This window comes from Mastigoproctus giganteus, chromosome 11, assembly GCF_048544385.1.
Source record: "Mastigoproctus giganteus isolate SK-2022 chromosome 11, ASM4854438v1, whole genome shotgun sequence".
In the NCBI taxonomy this organism is placed as follows: domain Eukaryota; kingdom Metazoa; phylum Arthropoda; class Arachnida; order Uropygi; family Thelyphonidae; genus Mastigoproctus; species Mastigoproctus giganteus.
In genome coordinates, this window is record NC_143585.1 from 14,749,431 (window position 1) to 14,772,330 (window position 22,900).

Below are 22,900 nucleotides of genomic sequence, written 5' to 3' on the forward strand. Positions count from 1 at the left end.
CTCACCAATCTTGTTGCCCTTCTCTGTACATGCTCAAGTAAATCTACATCCTTCCTAAAATGAGGCCTCCAGACCTGTATGCAGTACTCAAGGCGTGGCCTGACCATTGCCTTATACAGAGGGACAATCACCTCCTTCTCCCTGCTAGCAAAATTCCTATATATCATTGACAAAACCCCATGACCTGCCCTGGCAGCCTGTCTGCATTGCTCAGAAAACTTCATATCTGACTGCACAATTACTCCCAGGTCTTTTTCATTTTCTACCACCTTAAGTGTAGTACCACACAGTTGGTACGTTTCTCTGGGGTTACTTCTACCCGTATGCAGTACTTTGCATTTGTCAAGGTTAAACTTCAGTTGCCACTTCTTAACCCATCTGCCCAAATTATCTAGATCCTGTTGCAGTAGCACACTGCCATTACTGTCATTAACAACCCTGCCAACCTTTGTATCATCTGCAAACTTCGACATTAAGCCTGATATACCTTCATCAATATCATTGATAAATATACAAAACAACAGTGGGCCTAACACCGAACCCTGTGGGACTCCACTAATAACATTAGTCCATATCTTTGTTACATACAGACAGACAGATGGGAGGCCATGGTGAAGACAATAGGTGCATATACACATATATGTGTGTGTGTGTAAAATGTGTCTAAAAATTGTTTTTTCACAGTTGTTTGCTCATAAATTTAAGAAACACATAAAGTCAAAGGAAGTGAAGCCAGTTGACATCGATGGACAGGGCAGTGTCGAGTCAGTTTGGTGTGACATAAGCATAGGGAAATCAAAATTGAGAGTAGGAGTGTGCTATAGGCCTAATGACTCTGATGAGTATAATAATATATTGTACAGGGAAATAGAGTGGGCCAGTAAATCAGAGAGTCTTATAATGGGGGATTTTAATTTCCCAGATATTGACTGGAATTGGTGGGTTGGTCACTCGCACACTAGCAAGGCTTTTGTGGATTTATTGGATGATTGTTTTCTACATCAGCATGTTCGTGAGGCAACAAGAGGGAGCAATACTCTTGATCTGATTATCAGTAGTGATTCTTCATGCATTAAGAACCTGCAGATAAATGAACCACTAGGTGGCAGTGATCACAGTGTGTTGAAGTGGGATTTACTCAAGGAGGTAACTACCATCAGAGGTAAAGGGAAAGGTTTTTGTTTTCGTAAAGGCGACTATGATGGTCTGAGACAGTATTTAAATTCTATACAGTGGGACCAACTGATGATGTTACCAACAGCAAACTCAAAATGGGGAGCATTCAAGGAACTAATCTTGGTGGCTACCAGGCTTTACATACCAACTAAGAAATATTGTTCAAGGTTTAGGCCTAAATGGTTGTCAGATGGACTAATGAGACATGTGGCAGAGAAGAAAAATGCATGGGATACATACAAATTAATGGGTGACATGGAAGCCTGTGATAGATATAAGTTGGTCTGTAACCAAGTCACAAAGGAGATTAGGCAGGCAAAGGCAGACTACGAAAAATCCTTGGCAAAGGATGCAAAGAAAAACAGAAAGGAGTTCTTTACATACTTGAACTCGAGAAGGAAAGGGATGAATCAGATTGGTCCACTGGATATTGATGGTTCAACAGTTGAGGATCCTGCTCAGGTGGCTAACAATCTAAACGAGTATTTTGCATCTACATTCACGCATGAGGAGTTATTCAGGAAGGAGAATGATGTAGGTAAAGTAAACATTGGCAGTGAGCTGGATGATTTTGTAATAACTGAGAGGAAAGTGGAGGAGAGATTGTTGAGGATAAACATAAAAAAGGCACCTGGGGTGGATGGGATCTATCCAGTTATATTAAAGGAGGCAGCAAAGGAAGTATGCAAACCCCTAGCCATAATTATGAGAGCTTCTTTGGACTCAGGGGAGGTACCCATAGACTGGAGATGTGCAAATGTAACCCCAATTCACAAAGGAGGATCAAAGGCTGACACAAGTAATTATAGACCTGTTAGTTTAACTTCTGTTCCAGGTAAATTAATGGAGGCACTGGTTAAAGAAGCACTGCAGGATCATCTAGACAAGAATTCAGTTATAGCTCAGACGCAGCATGGTTTTGTTAAGGGCAGGTCTTGCCTGACCAATTTGATTGGATACTATGATGTAGTCACAAAGGAACTGGATGCAGGGAATAACTTTGATATTATATATTTGGATCTTAGAAAGGCTTTTGATACTGTTGCACATGGAAGACTGCTGCACAAATTGGAGCAGTGTGGCATTGGAGGCAAATTGCTGCTATGGATAAGGGGATGGTTGAGTGGCAGAAGACAGAGAGTGGTAATCAATGGACACTGCTCAACGTGGACTAATGTTATTAGTGGAGTTCCTCAGGGTTCAGTTTTGGGTCCATTGTTGTTTTCGGTGTTTATGAATGATATTGATGATGGGATATCAAGTTTAATGTCTAAGTTTGCAGATGATACAAAGGTTGGCAGGGTCGTTAAGGACACTACTGATGCTATGCTGCTGCAACAGGATCTGGAAAGGTTGAACAGATGGGCTGAGAGGTGGCTAATGAAGTTTAACATTGACAAATGTAAAGTACTACATATGGGTAACAGTAACCCCAGAGCAATGTATCAACTCTGCGGTACTACACTGACAGTGGTGGAGAATGAAAAGGACCTGGGGGTAATTGTGCAGGCAGATATGAAGTTCTCTGAGCAGTGCAGACGAGCTGCAAGAGTAGCTCATGGTGTCTTGTCAATGATATACAGGAATTTTTCTAGCAGGGATAAGGAGGTGATTATTCCCTTGTATAAGGCAATGGTTAGGCCACATCTTGAGTACTGTATACAGGTCTGGAGGCCTCATTTCAAGAAGAATGTAGAGCTGCTGGAACGGGTACAGAGAAGGGCAACAAGATTAGTAAATGGAACAAAGGGTTGCTCTTACGAAGAAAGGCTTAAGTTTTGCAAATTACAGAGTCTGGAGACTAGGCACCGGCGAGGTGATCTGATAGAGGTGTATAAGGCTTTGAATGGTTTGAGCATGCTCAATGCCAATGGGATTCTTCATCTTTCTCAGAATAATCACCTCAGAGGGCATAAATTCAAATTGAGGAAGGACAGATGTCGGATAGATGTGCGGAAATTTGCCTTTGGCCAGCGGGTGGTTGGTTGGTGGAACCGACTTCATTACATTAGCATTAGCATTAGTAGAGGCATATGATGCAAGAAAGCAAGCTTATTCAGCATCAGCCAAAAAAAAAAAAAAAAAAAAAAAAAAAAACAACCACTACTCCCATTTCACCCCTCAATTCGTTTGAAATACCTGTCCAGCTGAGCCTTAAATTTGTTTAGGCTATCAACTTCAACAACAAGCGATGGAAGGCTATTCCACAAACCAACTGCCCGCTGGCTAAAAGGCGAATTTCCGCACATCTGTCCGACATCCGTCCTTCCTCAATTTGAATTTATGCCCTCTCAGGTGATTATTCTGAGCAAGAGGAAGAATTCCATCGGCATTGAGCATGCTCAAGCCATTCAAAGCCTTGTACACCTCTATCAGATCACCTCGGCGATGCCTAGTCTCCAGGCTCTGTAATTTGCAAAACTTAAGCCTTTCTTCGTAAGAGCAACCCTTTGTTCCATTCACTAATCTTGTTGCCCTTCTCTGTACTCGTTCCAGCAGCTCTACATCCTTCTTGAAATGAGGCCTCCAGACCTGTATACAGTACTCAAGGTGTGGCCTGACCAATGCCTTATACAAGGGAATAATCACATCCCTGTCCCTGCTAGAAAAATTCCTGTATATCATTGACAAGACACCATGAGATACAGGAATTTTTCTAGCAGGGACAGGGACAGAATTTTTCTAGCAGGACTTCCATCACTTGTTGTTGAAGTTGATAGCCTAAACAAATTTAAAGCTCAACTGGACAGGTATTTCGAACGAACGGAGGGGTGAAATGGGAGAGGTTTTTTTTTTTTTTTTTTGGCTGATGCTGAATAAGCTTGCTTTCTTGCATCATATGCCTCTACTAATGCTAATGCTAATGCTAATAGATTGAAAGTAAAGGTGGTAACAAAAACTGAAAAATAATTAAATATGTTATAAAATGTTATATGTTTATAAAATGGGATTACTTTTTCTGAGTACATGTGTGGATTAAATATAAATTAACAAGCCCACTGGAGGATTAATTACCCTTCATAAACAACACATATCACTTTCAGAACTACTGAAATAAAACTTTATGTATATTTAGGATAGTAAATGGAGGAAGAGCTCCTAATCTTCAATTGGCAATTAACACACTAGAGATATTTTGCAAGCTGGGTCTGATAAGCCCCATGCCATGCTGTCAGATTAATTTAATGCCAGAGCCAGTCCTGTAAATTTACTGTTAATTTACTGTTAATTTCTGTTAAAGAAAGTTATGAAGATAATGTTGCTGAAAGTTTTTTTAGAAAAAATAACTAATAATTTTTGTGACATTAAGAAAAGAAATTTTAAAATAATTTTGGAATGGAGTATTATTTTGAGTACTACTGCTAAAGCAGATGGAAGTTGTCAGAACTTTGAAGTTCTGATTGGCCTGGAAAAGTTGAAAGCTGAATGGTATATGGTCCTTTACACGAAGAGTTGTATTTCTTAACAAAATGCAGTTTTTTTTTTTTAAATTTTCATGATTAGACCATTAGAAAAGAATATCTCTTGTAAAATTTAATTTTTAAGGTAAAACAAAAAATCAAAGTGATTGAGAAATACTACAGTGAACTGCATTCTAAATTTTCTAGTTCAATTCATACTATTTCTCTGTCCCTTTATAAGGCAGTTATTTTGTGAAGTGATCCTGACATTACATTTAGAAAACAATTTTTAATCCACTCATATATCTTACAGGAAGGGAGAAACTGTCTGCATGTAGTGAAAGCCCTCAAGAACTATAACACTCTTCCTTCAGATACAATTGCAGGTACATATCAGTGATAGTGTCATCACAATATAACTTTCTCTTATAATTAAGATTAATACAAAGAGGTACGCTTGACATACTGTCTAATAGACTGCTATCATAACATCAGATTTTATGACATAAATCAACATTTATGATTTTTGAAAACCATGCATTACTAGATGTTATTTTTATGTTTAAAATTGCACTGAAGAAATATATTTTGTAGTAATAACAAGGTAACTTAGGTTATCTGTTGTGCACTGTGTAGAAGACTGAGAAAAGCCCATAAAATATAAATATCTGTAAAGATCTTGAATCGTTTTATTTAATGGGTCAGTAGAAAAAGTCTGCAACAATGTTCAAGTCAGATTTTACTATCCAGGCATACATTCATGGGCATCAGGATTCCTAGCATCTCCCAACAAAACATGTCCACCACCACTACCACCACAGTGGTTCCACAAATTTGTTCATTGACAGGTTTGTGGAGCCACTATTTATTTCTATTTATCTGTTATATTTATTTCTACTGAGGATAGATAGATCAGCGAATTCATATTGCTTTCTCCACACCCTGTCATCTGTATGATGCAGCTTGAACCAAGGTTTATTGAACTGTGTGACTCCTTTTCCAGTCCTCTAGTTCCAGTGACTCCTTGACCTACTGCACCTATTTGTTATTTGTAGACAATAATGATGTGCAACTTGTATCACTATATGCAATGCATCAGATGGGAATAGTGATGTATTTTGTATGGGAACAGTGATCATCATGATTTTTTATTATATTAAGTTTAAATGTTAAATGTACCAGTATGACTTATGTGTATGCATAGGCAATTTTGACCAGCTATCCTCATTTTCTTGGCTACAAGCCAGGTACAATGTTAATATTGCTGTACCTTAAAAAGGTGCAGCCATGGCCAGCACTGCAGTGATAATGTTTGCTGCCCAGATTCCTATTATTCAGTTTCATTATAATGCATGCATATACTGTATATGTTTTTTCCATGCGAGGGACAAAAGAAGTACAGTCAGTCCTCGTATAGCATGATAGTTGTGTGTGTTCCTAGAAACCCTCGTGCAATGCAAAATTGTGCAATATAAATAACAGGCCCTATGGGAAAAATAGGGTTAGATGCCGACCACCCAAGATTGAACACACATTTGTAACCAAAACAATACCAAACACAATAAATAATCATAATAAAATACGTAAGTAGGTTATTACAACTATTACATAATAAATATTGCTAATGCTTTTGCTTCTATCATAAGCAAACTTGTTCTTTGATTTTTTATCCAAACAAATGACAGCCATTCCATCTCTTCCAATTCTTTGTGTCTTGATCTAATGGATTTTATTACACTTTGAGTTGTTCCTGTTATGAAAGTTGTTTTTATTTTCTCTGCATTCTTTCTAATTCTTGGTGTTGCCTCATTTAGGCCTGTAGCATGTGCAATATCACATGGTCTTTCATTTTGCTCAAAGTGTTTCACAATTTCATATTTTTTCTCTATTGACAGAGGCGGACTGGCCATAAGCCTTACTGGGGAAACCCTGATGGGCCGGAGGCCAGAAGATGATGGAGGCCGGTGTGATTTTGGCCATGTTGTTGTTATTTGGTTTTTAGGAGCATTAGCAACTAAGGCCATATTGCTCCAGGGATATGCGGTGGTCATTCCCTGACCTTTCCGCATCCTCCGTATTTGGTGGTCACGGGCTTGAACCCCGGTCTAATCAAGAAGCGTGTGCTATGCACTGCTGCTCCTGCACACCTGGCTACGGAGGCGCCCACACACACACACAGGACTATTGATTGGCACAACATGGAAAATGGCACTGAGGCTGCATGAACCACTGCTGGTTACTTTCAGAACAATAAAATAAAACTATTGAGATGCATATGGAATAAACTAATTCTTAAATATTTATAGAAATTATAGATATGCTGATTTGAATCCACATTAAAATTGGATCAGATATTGCATAAAACTGAACAATCAGGTATATGAAAGTTTATCATATATTTGTTTCATACATTATATGCATTTCACATCATTTTATACAGCAATACCTAACAGTACATTTCTATGAAGCTGATTCACCAGTGTGATTTCTCAAATACTGAAGTGCTTTAATTTTTAACATGTGCTAGTGAAATAGATATGACTGATTCAGAGATTTCGTAATTATGCTGATACTTAGTTATTACAAACATTTAAATGATTGTAGTCTAGTTTAATTTTTATAAATGTATATCTAAAGGTTTGAAATTTCACTTTCAGCAAGAAAGTACGGAAGAGATGACTTCCTTAGATAATGACTCCTTCTTAAATAGCCTAGAGGCAGTGACAATCCAAAACTACTGGACAGACAATGCAAGAAACACCAAGGTCTGAAGACTGCTTTATAATTCATTGAATTTTTATTTGAGTAACCTTTCGTAAATGGTGATTAGATGCATTGGAATTTGTTCGGTTAGTGTTATTTGCAGGTGTATTGAACTGGGGACTTTTTTAGAATTTTGGAAAATGCAACAATAGATTTGAAGAGAAAATTTTATCGTATTTGTAATGAAAAACTGGAAATTAACATAGATGTCCATACTTAAATATTTTATGTGAAAATTGTGATATATTTTTAGCCATTCCATTAGCAAATGATATAATTAATGTATTATAAAATGAGCAATTCTTGTAATAAATCATGTTATCACTTTTTCTGGAAAATATTTTTACATGTGCAAGTAATACAGTAGAAGATATGTAAGAAGGATATGTGATTGATATATGCAATTCACTTTTTATGTATTTTGAAATAAATATATTAAAAACAGAAGTCACATGTGATTGTTTAATATAATTTTAATGGCAAATCAAAACCATCATTTTCTAAAGTGTACATCTCATCTGTTTTCTGATTATCTGATAAGTTTTCTTAATTAGGTTGATATGATCCAAGTGTTCCTCTTGGTAATGAAGCAGGAGTGTTTTATTTTATGTCTTTTAGCATTTAATAATGGAGTAATAAGACAAAGAATAAATGTTATTATACCATCACACTGCATTTTTTCTAGAATATCTTATTAGCATTAAAGACTCCTATTTCTCATTTCCCTTATTCTGCAATATTTTTAATTCAGCTTTATTATCTATGAGGTATCCTTTACATGATGCCTGAATATAATTTGTTCCTAGAAAACACTGATATGAAATAAAAAACTGACAAATGACTCCAATAGGCAGAGAATTTTTAAAGATTCATTTCTCATTCCATTGCTTTCCAATGTATAAATATCAATCAAGGGATAAATACTGGCCACATTTAGATCAGTGCCTATGAGTTCCTTCCAAAATAAGATAAAACATTATTTGCTGCCTGTACTTCTTAAGTTTCCGCAACACGGAGACCATTAAGTAGCTAATGGTGACTCTACTAGTTAATAATCATTGCTCCAAAGTAGAAGTTTCTGGTCTGAGACCAGTATTTTTTCATTCAAATATTTGAATAACCATCAATTATTAAACTGCCCATTTTCTTTTTTATTGTTTTAACTTTTTGTATCATTCTACACACCTGATCTCTTTTTCCTATGAAAAAATTAGAAGAATATCTGTTGATCATAAGATTTTGTATCCAATCCTAGAGACTTTATTGAACCTATGCTGCAATCATTCATGCCTTTAAGAAGTTCCCTAATGAAATTTTTCATTATTTATATTAGGGTTATCTAATTTATTTACTATTGCATTATTTCTTATGATAATTATTGTAGTAATTTATTTTTGCCATTCTAGTTTATTTTCAGAGAAGGTTTTTGATTACTTGAGTTATTTTAGCTTTCTTCAAGTTGTCATTTTAGAATTTTATGCAGGCATATGTTGCAGGTCAACTTTTTATCTATAAGGAGCAAAATCCAGTTTTTGGAGCTGTCGTTTTGTATATTGAATTTTTTATTAATTACATATTTATATAGAGATATATGAATACATTGAAAGTTACATATATTACAAATTCTTCATTGTAGTAACACCTGACATTTGTGTGTTTGTACTTAACTTTCTGTTTTTGTTAGTAATTGTTTTATAACAGAGATTTGCAAAGTATGGGGTTCACCAACATACTTTGTACACACTTGATTTTTTTGAAGAAATGCTTGTTGCTTTCATTAAACACTTTTTTTTAACAAAATGTGGACAAACCATTCCACTCATTCAGCTACAAAGCAATTATTTATTTATTTCTGTTATTTGTATTTTATTTCTTTGAGATTAAATGAATTGAAGTGCACTGAGTGATCACTGAATTATGACCACCTACCTAATACTTCGTAGGTCCTCCTTTTGCCCTCAGTATAGCAGCTATCTGACATGGCATTGATTCAACAAGATGTCGGAAGTGTTTGGGAGGTATGGCCAACCAAGCTGTGTGCAATGTAGTCAGCAATGCAGGTATGGAGGTGATTGGTGTATCCAGACGTATGATATGCCTTTCCATAGTGTCCCACAACTCCTCTATGGGATTGATATCGCTGGAGTTCGGAGGCCAATCGATACACTGGAAGTCAGAACTGTTTCTCAAACCATCCCTGCACAACAAGTGCCCAATGGCTCGGTGCATTTTCATCTTGGAAAACACCATTGCCATTCGGGAAAAAGTGTAACATAATGGGGTGTACACAGTCAGCAAGCAGTTGATGATAGTGGAGACCAATGATATTTTGTTCCACATGCACCAGGGGTCCAAGTTCCTGCCAGTGAAACATGCCCCACACTATACAACCGCCTCCACTGGCCTGCACTGTTGATACTATGCATGATGGATCAAGAGCCTCATGTTGTTGATGCCAAATCCGTACACAACCATCCATGGTGCGGAGTAAATAACGTGACTCATCCGACCAGCACACCTTCTTCCAGTCTTTAACATCCAACTTGCATGCTCTTTGCACCAGGCGAGTCTTTTACACCGATAAACCTTGGTTAGGAAAGGATGCCATAGGGGTGGTCTGCTGGTATAGCCCATACTTGCGAGCATGCGATGTATGATCATGCCAGATATTGTTCCGGGTTGGCACATGTTGTATTGGTTAGTCAGCTCTTCAACAGTGCTGCACCTGTTCGCCTGTACGAGTCATCGGACCCAGCGCTCATCTCTAAAATCAACCTTTCGCTGACCTTTGCAGTTTTCCGTAGGGTCATTGTTTGACCATTTTGATGCCAGTCCTGGTACACTTTAACTACGGCGGCTCTTGAACACCCCACCAGTTCAGCCGTTTGGGAAATCGAGGCACCAGCTCGTCGAGCACCCACAATGTGTCCTTTACCAAAGTCCAATAAATCCTTCCTTTAGCCCATCATGCCCAGAATTTTACTACCTACTGAACCACTGTAACCTTATATATGCTATATAGGTTGACTAACTCCGCACTCTCGTACCTCACGTGGTCAGTTGGTCACATTCAGTTTTCATAGGGGTGGTCATAATTCAGTGATCACTCAGTGTATATATTAATTTATCAAATTATGTCAAATCTCTTTATTTGCACTTGTTCTGGACTTTGGGGGGCATGTGAAATTTATGAAAAATTTTAAGGGGGCTCAAGGTATAAAAGTTTGGAAACCTGTTTTATAGTTTTGTTGTCTAAATTGATTATTCCTGTTTCAAATTGTGGATTTAACAAGTTTCCTGTTTCAAAATTGTGGATTTGATATGGATTTAACAAGCCATAATTTGCTTCAGAACAAATTTATATTGAAAAGTATCAAAATATTTGTTAATCACATATTAATTTTTATAAATTTGAAAAAAAAAATATTTGCTCCATATGTCACATTAAATCAAGAACACACCACTATTATTTATATTCAGAAAAGTTAAGATGGCCTAGTTACAGAACAAATGTAACTTTTGCATAATTATACTTATTTTATCAATTAATATTTATTAGTTTTTTTTAATTGCATTATTTTATATAATTTTTAAAATATTTTTTATGAATTACTTTTTATATAGAAAACCAATTTATGGAAACTTAAGAGTTTGATAAACAATTTGCAAAATATTTTCATATAAGTTAGGAAAAAAATTATCATTAAGATATTCTTATGTAAAATGTATGCCTTTGAAGAGTTTAGTAATAGCGAAGAATGGTTATTTATAGCAAAACAGTATGTATAATTTAATCGTATTGTTACATCTGAGAAATTATGATATAGAAGCTACATCAGCACTATTCTGAAGGATATACAAATTATTAATACTGTGTAATAACAGTTTTTGGTCAATCATGTTTAACATTATTATAGTGTGTATCTCTCAGTGGTAATTATGGAATAAGATTTCTAAAGAATTTGATACTATTTTGTTCTGAGGCTTTTTATATAGAGCTCCAACTTTTTGAAGGCAATATGTAATATATCAGAATTATTTGCTTTTTTTTTATTGAGAATAAATATTTGCAAAAAATCAAATGTGTTTGTTTGTAATAGATCTGACTCAGTCCTACCAGTTTCCTCTTTAAACAAACTTGCCAATTGTACACAGTGGCAAAGAATTGTCCAATGTATTTTAAACTCATAAGATGTCCAAGAATGGTAACATTAATATACGGGGTGTTTTGATTAAAAAGCACCCAAATATTTATTTCTTAATTTAATATTAGGCTATTTGTTGTCTGGATCATTTTTGTCATGTTGGGATGGCAATTTTTGAATTTAAAATTGTACTGTGTATTACCATTTTGATTTTATAATTTCTAAATTTCAATTTGCCATCAGCTGCTTTTCCTCATTGGGCAAGTTGTTTCCTGCCCTCAATTTAATCTAGAAACAATATTTCCCTCTACAGCTAACGGTAGAGGGAAATTTATATCACATTTCCTCACACTACAATATTATTAATGTGTAATACGTATATAATATATGAAACACATTAAAAAAATGTACATATATTGTGCAATATTGTTAATGTTTTTAATATTTTTTCTTAAAATAAAATCAGTTTCTATTCATTAATTAAATTTAATCTGGAAACATGCTGATTATATGTTTATAGAGTAAACAGAAGATGAGAGAAACTTTTTAATTAAGAAAAAAAAAAGCAGTTGATTAGCCAAAATTTAAATTTAGAAAGCATTTACTATTGACCATTCCCAGCTGTAGTTTTAAGATTTAAATAATCAAAGTGGTTTAAATTACACATAAGACAACAGAAGTAAATTTTTCAAATGTTCACTTAAGTTGTATTTATTAATAACTAATTATTTATTCAAGTTCCTTTTGTTGTATCATGAAGGAAATTTATCTTTCCTGCATTGAGAAAGATAACTGGTGTATTTCCCTCTATATTTGAGCAGTATAGAATGTCCACCACTGAACTGGTGTTAGACATTTGTTTTAGCTTTGCAGCAAAAGCAGAAAGATGACAAAGCATTATAAAATATTATAAATGTCCACCACTGAGATGGTAATTGGATATTTCTTGTCCAATACCAACTTTGTATCATAAGTGCAAGGGTGACAGAAAGGTCATAAAATAATGTAAAACAGCAGATCATTATCTAGATGTACAGCTGATGTTCTGGGTTAAAGTTTTAAATGATTTAAATAATCAAAGCATAAGGCTACTTTCAAGTAAGAGGTTCATCCATTTTACTTAAGTTATATTTAAAATTGATCTCTCTCTACATACAGAAAATTGAACGTTACTCTTTGAATATCACAGAGGAAAATACACTAGTTATCTTTCATTGGTTATAAATTTTATATTATTATTATCTTTATTTTCTCCTAAGAGACACCCAGTTATGGCTGGTGACCAGGGGGTACACATACAAATATACAAGTGCAAGTTATACACTTAATTATCCACTTATAATTTATACATATCATTTTCTTATTATATAGTTATTCAATTCCTACTATTAGTTCACACTCTCCCTATATATATTTATATATAAGGATGAAGGATGTAGAGCTGCTGGAACGGGTACAGAGAAGGGCAACAAGATTAGTAAATGGAACAAAGGGTTGCTCTTACGAAGAAAGGCTTAAGTTTTTCAAATTACAGAGTCTGGAGACTAGGCACCGGCGAGGTGATCTGATAGAGGTGTATAAGGCTTTGAATGGTTTGAGCATGCTCAATGCCATTGGGATTCTTCATCTTTCTCAGAATAATCACCTCAGAGGGCATAAATTCAAATTGAGGAAGGACGGATGTCGGATAGATGTGCGGAAATTTGCCTTTGGCCAGCGGGTGGTTGGTTGGTGGAACCGACTTCCATCACTTGTTGTTGAAGTTGATAGCCTAAACAAATTTAAAGCTCAACTGGACAGGTATTTCGAACGAATGGAGGGGTGAAATGGGAGAGGGTTTTTTTTTTTTTTTTGGCTGATGCTGAATAAGCTTGCTTTCTTGCATCATATGCCTCTACTAATGCTAATGCTAATATCTTGTTCTAATTTTCAATCGTTAATAAAATACTTTTTATTCATCCACTCAAGTTCAAATAATTTTTTTTTAAACTTGTAGTGGATGACACTTGATGTTAATACAGTTTTTTCAAATATTAATTCATTAATTAAATTTAATTAATTAATTTTAGTTTTATATGGGAAAAAAAAATTTCTCTGTATATAAATTTAGGAATAAAATTGAAATCAACAGGCAGTAGCTCAATCGGTAAAATGCAAGGATTTCAGTATTTTTCACGTGAAGGTGAAGTATGCGAGTTCAATTCTTGCGAAAATCAATAATTTTTTGATAAATTTTTGTTATTCATCCACTCAAGTTCAAATACATTTTTTTAAACTTGTAGTGGATGACACTTGATGTTAATACAGTTTTTTCAAATATTAATTCATTAATTAAATTTAATTAATTAATTTTAGTTTTATATGGGAGAAAAAAATTTCCTTATATAAGATATTTAGCAGGATATAAATTTGGGAATAAATACCGTCAGTGGCGAATCGTGTAGATCGCTGGAAAAAAATTTCTTTTTCAGATTCTTTTTTCATTCTGGGTTCTAGTGTGAGTCAAGGAGGGAACAAAATGGAAAATGAAACATGTGAATAAAAATAATAGTCCAACACCATATATAGAAAGGAAAATGGAAAATTGCAAGGAAATTCGCTTTCTATTTTGCCACTTAAAATTGTGATTCTGTCATATGTATATACATATTTATATTAATTGTAATTATTTAATAAAAAGTAACTAAAATAAAATTTTTCTTTGTTGACCCAAGTAGGAATTGACTTTAAAATTTTTTTTTTTATATTACTTGTTTTTACATTTAAAGCACAATTTGTAATTTTACAAGGAATTAAAGTAACATTTAGGAATATTCACATCTACACGACTAATTAGAGCAAGACAGCATAATAAAACATAAAAATAACAGAAGTGCCATTCTGCCAGTCAGTGTAGAAATAATACAGTATAATGAGTATGATGCACATCGTTTTTTTCAGACTACACATTCAGTTTGTCTTCCTTCAATACCCACTGCTGCTTCTGCCCACCTGGCTACAGAGGCACCGCTGTTGTTTTGTATATTTATCAATGATATTGATGAAGGTATATCGGGCTTAATGTTGAAGTTTGCAGATGATACAAAGGTTGGCAGTGTGCTAATGACAGTAATGGCAGTGTGCTACTGCAACAGGTTCTAGATAATTAGGGCAGATGGGCTAATAAGTGGCAACTGAAGTTTAACCTTGATAAATGCAAAGTACTGCATATGGGTAGAAGTAACCCCAGAGAAACGTATCAACTGTGTGGTACTACACTTACGGTGGTAGAAAATGAAAAAGACCTGGGAGTAATTGTACAGTCAGATATGAAGTTTTCTGAGCAATGCAGACAGGCTGACAGGGCAGGTCATGGGGTTTTGTCAATGATATATAGGAATTTTGCTAGCAGGGAGAAGGAGGTGATTGTCCCTCTGTATAAGGCAGTGGTCAGGCCACGCCTTGAGTACTGCGTACAGGTCTGGAGGCCTCATTTTAGGAAGGATATAGATTTGCTTGAGCGTGTACAGAGAAGGGCAACAAGATTGGTGAAGAGAATGAAGGGATCCTCTTACCAAGAAAGGCTTAAGTCTGCAAATTGCAGTGGCTGGAGTCTAGGCACCTGCACAGTGATCTAATTGAGGTGTATAAGACCTTGAATGGGTTGAGCATGCTGAATTCTGATGGGATCCTTCCACTTGTTCAGATTACGAACCTAAGGGATCACAAATTCAAATTAGTATTAGTATCAGTAATGGCCGCATGGTGCAAGAAAGCCTATGGCTTATGCTGCACCAGCCAAAGAAAAAAAAAAATCCGAACAAAACAATGATAAAAACAAAAAAAAAATAAATAATAATTAATTAAAAAAAAGGAAATTAAACCTATCATCCTATGCGCTTCCCTTACCCGAAAATATTATCCAGATGACCTTTGAATTTCCCCAAACTGTCGGCCTCTACCACCCATGTAGGCAACTTATTCCAGTAATTTATAAGTCGCTGGCTAAAATAAAACTTCCTGTAGTCCAATCTAAACATTTCCCCCCGTAACTTGAATTTATGTCCCCTAGTTCTAGCATCATTTATAATCTTGAAAATTTCGTCCTCATTCATTTTACTGATGCCTCTCAGAGCCTTAAACACCTCAATCAAATCTCCTCTAAGGTGTCTAGTTTCCAAACTCTACAACCCACATATTCTAAGTCTTTCTTCATAAGGACGCAATTTTGCCAAACTCACCAGGTGAATTACCCGTCTTTGCACCCTTTCAAGAAGCTTGATGTCTTTCTTTAGATGCAGTCTCCATACTTGAACACAGTATTCCAAGTGGGGTCTAACATAAGCCTTATATAATGGTATTATCACGTCCCTATCTCTACTTGCAAAAGTTCGATAGATCATCAATAGGACACCATGGGACTTCCTTGCAACCTGTTTACAATACTCAGATAATTTCATGTCTGACCATATTGTAACAACCAAGTCCCTTTCCTCCAGTACTGGGTTTACTTGAACTCCACCAAGTGAATAAGTTATTTTTGGATTACTGTTTCCCAGGTGTCATACCTTACACTTTGTTGGATTAAAGCATAGCTGCCATTTTTCTGACCATTCCTGAAGTCTATCTAGGTATCTCTGAAGAAGCTCAGCTTGACAGTGATCATTAACTACCCTACCAATTTTAACAACATTGCAAATTTAGACATCACACCCTCTATCCCTTCATCAATATCGTTTATTAAAATTAAAAACAACTGGTCCTAATACTGATCCTTGGGCACCCCACTTCTTACATCAACCCAATCTGAGGAATAGCCATTTATCACAACCCTCTGCCTCCTGCCCTGAAGCCATCCTTCTATCCATCTAAGGATTTTCCCAGTGCTTCCAACCTGTTCCAGCTTATAAAGCAACCACTCATGTGGGACCGAGTCAAAAGCTTTGCTGAAATCTAAATAAACAATGTCGAAATTATTCCCTAAATCCAGCTCGTGAGTGACCCTTTAGAAATAGCGAACCAGATTTGTTAAACATGATTTTCCCTTTACAAAACCATGCTGACTATCCTTGAGAATTTCAATTCGATCCAAATGATCCTGAATTCCATCCTCGATCATTGCCTCCATGATTTCCCTACTACTGAAGTCAGACTGACAGGTCGATAATTTCCAACTTTGCTTTTAGAGCCACCCTTATGTATGGGAGATACATTAGCACTTTTCCAATTCAAGGGAATCTCCCCAGAGTCTGGTGATGTTCGCATAATTAGCCTCAATGGTTCAATACACTCGCTTGCCGCCTCCCTTAAGATTATAGGGTATATTGTTGGGTATAGATTATAGGGTATATAGGGTCACTGTTGAACAAAAGCCGAGAATTAGGGTTGAATTTGAAAGTGTCTCCAATTCTGCCCAGACACGATAGGAGGGAGTATATGATGAGAGCCTTGTCGATCAATTCGGCCCTGGAAAGATTGTTCAAGGCTCAAGGGGTAGAAATTTTTTCAGCCTGGACTGTACTTGTTAACAGGAGAGATTGCTTCTACAGGGATGGGATACACTTAAATAGAAAGGGTGCAAGAATATTTGCTGATGCTATCGAGGCAGTGTTAGGTGGGTCGGAAAACTGCTAGCTTGGGGGGAGACAAAGACCAATAGATTGACAGTAGCCACTGGCAGAGGTGAAAGAGATTCTTGCACTGCTTCTATTAGAATGAGCAGAAGCCTGAAAAACAAGATGCATGGTATTTTAGAGACTGCTGGGAGCCATTACGGTACAAGTAAACACATGGGTTGTGTTAGGGTAGCTAAGAATAGAAACAGCTGCAGGTACACTTGCGTGTACACCGATGCTAGGAGTTTAGTAAATAAATTTGATGGATTTGAGGTATTGCTCAAAACATCAAAGGCAGATTTTGTTGGGATATCAGAGACGTGGTGTCACACAGATATAAAGGATGCAAAACTACAATTTGGGGAGTACAACGTCTACAGAAAGGATAGACAGGATAGGAAGGGGGGAGGGGTTATGCTATTAGTTAAGAAACACATAAAAACCAAGGAAGTGAAGCCAGTCGACATCGCTGGACAGTGCAGTGTTGAGTCAGTTTGGTGTGACATAAGCATTGGGAGATCAAAATTGAGAGTAGGAGTGTGCTATAGGCCTAATGACCCTGATGAGTATAATAGCATTAGCATTAGTAGAGGCATACGATGCAAGAAAGCAAGCTTATTCAGCATCAGCCCAAAAAAAAAAAAAAAAAAAAAAAAAAAACCCTCTCCCATTTCACCCCTCCGTTCGTTCGAAATACCTGTCCAGTTGAGCTTTAAATTTGTTTAGGCTATCAACTTCAACAACAAGTGATGGAAGTCGGTTCCACCAACCAACCACCCGCTGGCCAAAGGCAAATTTCCGCACATCTATCCGACATCCGTCCTTCCTCAATTTGAATTTATGCCCTCTGAGGTGACTATTCTGAGAAAGATGAAGAATCCCATTGGCATTGAGCATGCTCAAACCATTCAAGGCCTTATACACCTCTATCAGATCACCTCGCCGGTGCCTAGTCTCCAGACTCTGTAATTTGCAAAACTTAAGCCTTTCTTCGTAAGAGCAACCCTTTGTTCCATTTACTAATCTTGTTGCCCTTCTCTGTACCCGTTCCAGCAGCTCTACATCCTTCTTGAAATGAGGCCTCCAGACCTGTATACAGTACTCAAGATATGGCCTAACCATTGCCTTATACAAGGGAATAATCACCTCCTTATCCCTGCTAGAAAAATTCCTGTATATCATTGACAAGACACCATGAGCTACTCTTGCAGCTCGTCTGCACTGCTCAGAGAACTTCATATCTCCCTGCACAATTACCCCCAGGTCCTTTTCATTCTCCACCACTGTCAGTGTGGTACCGCAGAGTTGATACGTTGCTCTGGGGTTACTGTTTCCCATATGCAGTACTTTACATTTGTCAATGTTAAACTTCATTTGCCACCTCTCAGCCCATCTGTTCAACCTTTCCAGATCCTGTTGCAGCAGCATAGCGTCAGTAGTGTCCTTGACGACCCTGCCAACCTTTGTATCATCTGCAAACTTGGACATTAAACTTGATATCCCATCATCAATATCATTCATAAACACCGAAAACAACAACGGACCCAACACTGAACCCTGAGGAACTCCACTAATAACATTAGTCCACGTTGAGCAGTGTCCATTGATTACCACTCTCTGTCTTCTGCCACTCAACCATCCCCTTATCCATAGCAGCAATTTGCCTCCAATGCCACACTGCTCCAATTTGTGCAGCAGTCTTCCATGTGCAACAGTATCAAAAGCCTTTCTAAGATCCAAATATATAATATCAAAGTTATTCCTTGCATCCAGTTCTTTTGTGACTACATCATAGTATCCAATCAAATTGGTCAGGCAAGACCTGCCCTTAACAAAACCATGCTGCGTCTGAGCTATAACTGAATTCTTGTCTAGATGATCCTGCAGTGCTTCTTTAACCAGTGCCTCCATTAATTTACCTGGAACAGAAGTTAAACTAACAGGTCTATAATTACTTGTGTCAGCCTTTGATCCTCCTTTGTGAATTGGGGTTACATTTGCACATCTCCAGTCTATGGGTACCTCCCCTGAGTCCAAAGAAGCTCTCATAATTATGGCTAGGGGTTTGCATACTTCCTTTGCTGCCTCCTTTAATATAACTGGATAGATCCCATCCACCCCAGGTGCCTTTTTTATGTTTATCCTCAACAATCTCTCCTCCACTTTCCTCTCAGTTATTACAAAATCATCCAGCTCACTGCCAATGTTTACTTTACCTACATCATTCTCCTTCCTGAATAACTCCTCATGCGTGAATGTAGATGCAAAATACTCGTTTAGATTGTTAGCCACCTGAGCAGGATCCTCAACTGTTGAACCATCAATATCCAGTGGACCAATCTGATTCATCCCTTTCCTTCTCGAGTTCAAGTATGTAAAGAACTCTTTTCTGTTTTTCTTTGCATCCTTTGCCAAGGATTTTTCGTAGTCTGCCTTTGCCTGCCTAATCTCCTTTGTGACTTGGTTACAGACCAACTTATATCTATCATAGGCTTCCATGTCACCCATTAATTTATATGTATCCCATGCATTTTTCTTCTCTGCCACATGTCTCATTAGTTCATCTGACAACCATTTAGGCCTAAACCTTGAACAATATTTCTTAGTTGGTATGTAAAGCCTGGTAGCCTCCAAGATTAGTTCCTTGAATGCTTCCCATTTTGAGTTTGCTGTTGGTAACATCATCAGTTGGTCCCACTGTATAGAATTTAAATACTGTCTCAGACCATCATAGTCGCCTTTACGAAAACAAAAACCCTTCCCTTTACCTCTGATGGTAGTTACCTCCTTGAGTAAATCCCACTTCAACACACTGTGATCACTGCCACCTAGTGGTTCATTTATCTGCAGGTTCTTAATGCATGAAGAGTCACTACTGATAATCAGATCAAGAGTATTGCTCCCTCTTGTTGCCTCACGAACATGCTGGTGTAGAAAACAATCATCCAATAAATCCACAAAAGCCTTGCTAGTGTGCGAGTGACCAACCCACAAATTTCAGTCAATATCTGGGAAATTAAAATCCCCCATTATAAGACTCTCTGATTTACTGGCCCACTCTATTTCCCTGTACAATATCTTATTATACTCATCAGAGTCATTAGGCCTATAGCACACTCCTACTCTCAATTTTGATTTCCCTATGCTTATGTCACACCAAACTGATTCGGCACTGCCCTGTCCATCGATGTCGACTGGCTTCACTTCCTTGGACTTTATGTGTTTCTTAATTAATAGCATAACCCCTCCTCCCCTCCTGTCCTGTCTATCCTTTCTATACACATTGTATTCCCCAAATTCCAGTTCCGCATTACTTATATCTGTGTGACACCACGTCTCTGATATCCCAACAATATCTGCCTTTGATGTTTTGAGCAATACCTCAAATTCATCAAATTTATTTACCAAACTCCTAGCATTGGTGTACACGCAGGTATACATGCACCTGTTTCTATTCTTAGCTACCCTAACACAACCCATGTGTTTACTTGTAACGCAATGACTACCAGCAGTCTCTGAAATATCCTGCATCTTGTTTTTCAGACTTCTGCTCATTTCAATAGAAGCAGTGCAAGAATCACTTCCACCTCTGCCAGTGGCTACTGTTAATCTATTAGTCCTTGTATCCCCCCCAACTAGCAGTTTTCCGACCCACCTAACACTGCCTCGACAGCATCAGCAAAAATTCTTGCACCCTTTCTATTTAAGTGTATCCCATCCCTGTAGAAGCAATCTCTCCTGTTAACAAGTACAGTCCAGGCTGAAAAAAATTCTACCCCTTGAGCCTTGCACAATCCCTCCAGGGCCGAATTGATCGACAAGGCTCTCATCATATACTCCCTCCTATCGTGTCTGGGCAGAATTGCAGACACTTTCAAGTTCAACCGTAATTCACGGCTTTTTTTCAGCAGTGACCTGTACTTGCTAAGTAATTCCGCCGGTCTCCTACTCTTAATATCATTCGTGCCAACGTGTACAACTATATCACCTTTTGTGCCCTTAAAAGATGATATCCGCTCTACAATGTCATCAACCTTTGCCCCTGGCAGACATACCCTGGTCCTATTCCACCTATCCTTTTTACAAAGCATGTTCCCCGTTTCCCTGACAATAGAGTCACCAACAACTACTAGTTCCTGTGGGACCAGCGCATTCTGCCTAGGGGGCTGCTTCTGTGTTGCCTGATGACCAAGTGCAAGCTCTGGCGTTGATGTGGGCAGCTGAGAGCTTGATGGGCCCCTCAATTTATTTCCTTCGAGGGCATCCACCCTGTCCTTCAAGCTCTCATAAAGGCCCATAACAACGCTGAGTTGTCGCCTGATTTCCTTGCACTCCTTACATCGTGCACACACAAAGACATCCCCCTTGGCAGTATCATGTCCCGTACCCAACTGCTCCGCAAACATCAAGCAAACAGTGCATTTTAATAGACTGTGATTCAGAGGGCAACTGGCCCCCTCAGTTCTCCCCTGAACCACAGCACTCCCATTAGCTTGAGCCTTTTGCTTTGCTGCTCTGGTTAGAGTCATGATTCCAATGTAATTCAATAAAATTTAAAACAAAAATTAAATCCTTAAGTTATATTATATATATATATATATATATATATATGGATATATATATTGTTTTTTTTTTTTTTTTTTTTTTTTTTCGGTATCTAGTGTTCCCTTTATACAACTTCCGTATCACGTGTACCACTATAGTTATGTATTAATTATTTGTTACGATTAAGTCGTTATATATATTTATAGAGTTAAAAATACAATTTAATTGACAATAAAGTTTATCAAGATTAATAGATTTACTGAATAATTGACAATATTATATTATGCACTATACTACACTAAGCTTATGCTATCCTGTAAAAATGGCGGGAAGTCACGAACGAGTATCAAGTATGTATTAATTATTTGTTACGTTTGTACTCTAAGTCGTTATATATATATAGTTAAAAGAACAATTTAATTGCCAATGAAGTTCGACAAGATTAATAGATTTACTGATTAATTTTCACGTAACTATGGCGGCTGTCTATGAACGGTAAACTCGTGTATTTGATACCCTTTCCGATACTAAGTAATACCTACAAATCTCTATCTAAGTTACTTTAACTTTAAGTACCGTAAATAGGAATATAAAGCTACTCTAGAAATAAGTTAATATGTCAATTTAAACTAATAAAGCAGAATATAAATCAGAAAAAACTTCTCTGTTCCAGTAGCGGCAGAAAGGCACGTCCGCACAGGAAACCCTCGTGCTCAAAAGCCTAATAAGGAACTGTACAGGGAAATAGAGAGGGCCAGTAAATCAGAGAGTCTTATAATGGGGGATTTTAGTTTCCCAAATATTGACTGGAATTTGTGGGTTGGTCACTCACACACTAGCAGGGCTTTTGTGGATTTATTGGATGATTGTTTTCTACATCAGCATGTTCGGGAGGCAACTAGAGGGAGGAATACTCTTGATTTGATTATCAGCAGTGATTCTTCATGCATTAAGAATCTGCAGATAAATGAAACTCTAGGTGGCAGTGATCACAGTGTGCTGAAGTGGGATTTACTCAAAGAGGTAACTACCATCAAGGGTAAAGGGAACAGTTTTTGCTTCCGTAAAGGCGACTACGATGGACTGAGACAGTATTTAAATTCTATACAGTGGGACCAACTGATGATGTTACCAACAGCAAATTCAAAATGGGAAGCATTCAAAGAACTTATCTTGGAAGCTACTAGGCTTTACATACCAACTAAGAAATATTGTTCAAGGTTTAGGCCAAAATGGATGTCAGATGAACTAATGAGGCATATGGTAGAGAAGAAAA

General features: G+C 37.0%; 1 protein-coding gene across 2 annotated transcripts in view; it reads left to right on the plus strand.

Annotated features, from left to right (window-relative positions):
- The window catches only part of LOC150077732 (uncharacterized), a 44,640-nt gene extending 37,162 nt beyond the window's left edge, over window positions 1–7,478 (plus strand). Inside the window, exons 4-5 of one of the 2 annotated variants that reach the window (XM_090384862.1) lie at window positions 4,891–4,963; window positions 7,235–7,366. In XM_090384862.1, coding sequence (XP_090240988.1) covers window positions 4,891–4,963; window positions 7,235–7,269 — 108 coding nt within the window. In that variant the 3' untranslated portion in view covers window positions 7,270–7,366. Of the gene's footprint in view, window positions 1–4,890; window positions 4,964–7,234 lie in introns of both variants that reach the window. The other variant, XM_090384861.1, reaches the window with a different exon arrangement.
- The last annotated feature ends 15,422 nt before the right edge of the window (window positions 7,479–22,900 follow it).